Source organism: Echinops telfairi, unplaced genomic scaffold, assembly GCF_000313985.2.
Source record: "Echinops telfairi isolate 266 unplaced genomic scaffold, ASM31398v2 ScPeMD7_7416;HRSCAF=8454, whole genome shotgun sequence".
Lineage (NCBI taxonomy): Eukaryota > Metazoa > Chordata > Mammalia > Afrosoricida > Tenrecidae > Echinops > Echinops telfairi.
Window position 1 is genome coordinate 2,874,580 of NW_022111316.1, and position 2,950 is coordinate 2,877,529.

The 2,950-nt window shown below is 37.4% G+C and overlaps 1 protein-coding gene across 1 annotated transcript; it reads left to right on the forward strand.

Moving 5' to 3' along the window:
* The first annotated feature begins 1,401 nt into the window (after positions 1 to 1,401).
* On the forward strand, positions 1,402 to 2,355 carry LOC101661885 (olfactory receptor 5A1-like). The gene has a single exon (XM_004715005.1). The coding sequence runs from the start codon at positions 1,402 to 1,404 to the stop codon at positions 2,353 to 2,355; it is 954 nt and encodes a 317-aa protein (XP_004715062.1).
* The last annotated feature ends 595 nt before the right edge of the window (positions 2,356 to 2,950 follow it).

Here is a 2,950-nt window from a genome sequence, read left to right on the forward strand (position 1 = left end):
TATTATAGGAATGAATCTTCTAGAAAACACGGGAATGTCCCAAAGGACATGGAACAACCATGCTTTAGCCTTTCAGACAGGGCAATGCTTAAGCGTCATGGTCACCCTTTGGGTTTGATGTATCTGTGTGGGGATATGTTGACCCTTCACATATTAACACGTATCCATAAGGAGCAAAAATCATCTCTTTTCTATTTATGTTTAGTGGAGGTGGGATGGACTGATTAATATGCTCAAGGCAAAACTCTTTATGCATTCCATTTTATTTTGGACAAACTTAAGATTCATACCTCGCAAATTCATGTTCCCATTATTAATATGTTAGAAGCTATTTCTACTCATTTTGAGTTATGGCCACCAGCAAATGAAGTTTCCCAAAGTTTAATTCTACCTATCTCTTTATGGTTACCTCTATTCTGTTAAGGAAGGTCCTCCCCAGCCGTATTTTGAGTGCCTTCCAACTTGAAGGGCCCATCTTCTGGCACTATATCTGACAATGTCCCACTATGATTTAAATCGTTTCAGCAGCTAATTCCTCGGAAATGTGAAGCTGATTCCTTGTTTTCTATTATGTTCTTAGTCTGGAAGTTCTGCTGAAACCTGTTTCCCTTGATTGACCCTGCTTACATTTGAGATATTGGTGATAAACTTCCAGTATCATAGCAATGTTCAAGCCACCACAGTGTGACAAACTGAGGAGGGAAAATATATCACTGCTGTGAGTTACTGAAAACTGGATGTGAAAGTTAGGAACAGAAGGATTTGAAGCTGGAAATATGGTCTAGGTGAGAGACATAATGCTGAGGGTCCCATGATTGAATTTTAAGGTCAATGAATTAGTCATTGCAAATACTCCTTTTCAATAACACAAACAGCAACTATACACATGGATCCTACCAATTGTAGTACACAAGAATCAAGTACACAAGAATCAAACAGGTTATACTTTTGGAAAAGGTCATTGGGGAGGCTCAGTATCATAAGTCAAAACTAAGCCAAGGACAGAGTATGAACAGGCTATCAATTGCTCCTATGTAAGTTTAAATGGAAACTGAAGAAAATTCAAAGGTCATGAAAGACAACATATGTCCCTGAGTATATCTTTAAAGAATTTAGACACTATCTTAAGAAAATATTTGACACCCTAAGCATTAATATAAAAAAAAAAAACTAGACACGTTGTGGGATGGGATCAAGAGCAATGTACTTAAAGAAATCAAAATAAATAAATAAAATTTTCAGTAAAGGTTGATGACCATCTATGAAATATGATCATATTAATTCAATTTTGATAATTTAATCTTATAAAATTAGTCAGATCCATGACTAAAATAAAAGATGAATTCTTTTACTCATTTTTGGGAATGAAGCTATTTCTTTTTGTCAACTTTTCTTCAGCAGATGCCAGAAAGCAGATCCATGGAATGGAATGGAAGCTACTCTTCTGTGACCATGTTTGTTCTCCTGGGGCTCACTGATAAAAAAGAGCTTCAGTTCATGCTCTTTCCAGTATTCCTAGGAACCTACCTTGTGACCCTTATCTGGAATCTGGGCCTCATTCTCCTAATTAGGATGGATTCCCACCTGAAAACACCCATGTACTTTTTCCTCAGTTTCCTCTCATTTATTGACATCTGCTTTTCTTCTTCCATCAGCCCAAGAATGCTTTCTGATTTCCTAAAAGAGGAAAAAACCATTTCCTTATTTTCCTGTGTCACTCAGTATTTTTTTGTGACCTGGATGGGTCTGACTGAGTGTTGTCTGTTGGCTGCTATGGCCTATGATAGATATGTAGCCATTGGTCGCCCTCTGCAGTACACAACCATCATGGCTCCTGGCCTCTGTGGGAAGATGGTAGCTGGGGCCTATGTGAGTGGATTCTTCAGTAGTTTATCTCAAGCACTGTCTTGCCTCCATCTTTCTTTTTGTGGGCCAAATGTCATTCAACATTTCTTCTGTGACTTGCCTCAGATTGTCTCTTTGTCTTGCTCTAAGCCCTTCATCAGTCAAATAGCTCTCATTCTGGTAGCTGTTATTATTGGGTTTGGTTCTTTGTTTATTATCCTATTATCCTATGGTTTCATTGTAGCTTCTGTCTTGAAAATAGCATCAGGCAAAGGTAGCGTCAAAGCCTTCAATACCTGTGCCTCCCACCTGGCAGCAGTGACGCTCTACTATGGCACAGTCCTCTCTGTGTACTTGTGCCCCAAGTCTAGTCAATCCATGAAGCAGGACAAAGTTGTGTCTGTGTTCTATGTCATCATCATCCCCATGATAAACCCTCTGATCTACAGTCTGAGGAACAAAGAAATCAAAGCAGCCCTCAAGAGGCTTAGCAAGAGGACAGCAGACTGAGCTCAGTTAGAGTACTATTTGGAAGGTATTATTATCATTATAAGAAGGATGGAGGTGGAATTATGTAAATGACCTTTTGCATATCAAATGAGTACTAGACAGTGTAATGTAAAAACCCGTCTTCCTTATTTCTTGGTGTCATTAACTTTAGTTGCCATCAGCAAGTAAACAGAAGCAGTGACTTGAATATAATTTATAAAACCAGTTCCCATAATTAGAACTCAGGTAGACAAAAGCTAAAAAGTTGTTTGTGATTTGCTAGAATGGTGTTGGTAGATAGTATATGTATATAAGTGACAAGAAATATAGGACACAATGTTTCCTCCTTCACAGAGTTTCATTTCTTTTACTTTTGATCAATGTTTAATTTTGTTTCAATTAAGATAAAAGTAAATGATATATGAAATTAAATATTTGAAAAATTAAAGATAATTTTATGGGAACACTTTTTAACACTGATCTCAAACCAAGAGAAGGGAGATAAAGAGGGTAGGACTTGAGCTTTGGTTGGGTTTACCTCCATGGAATCTTCTTACTGTCAATTTACCTCTCAATTAAATGAAAGGAAGAGAACTGTGAAAACAATAGAGGAGAA

Coding starts and splice junctions, on each gene's coding strand:
- LOC101661885 (XM_004715005.1), top strand. CDS start 1,402: ATGCCAGAAAGCAGATCCATGGAATGGAATGGAAGCTACTCTTCTGTG.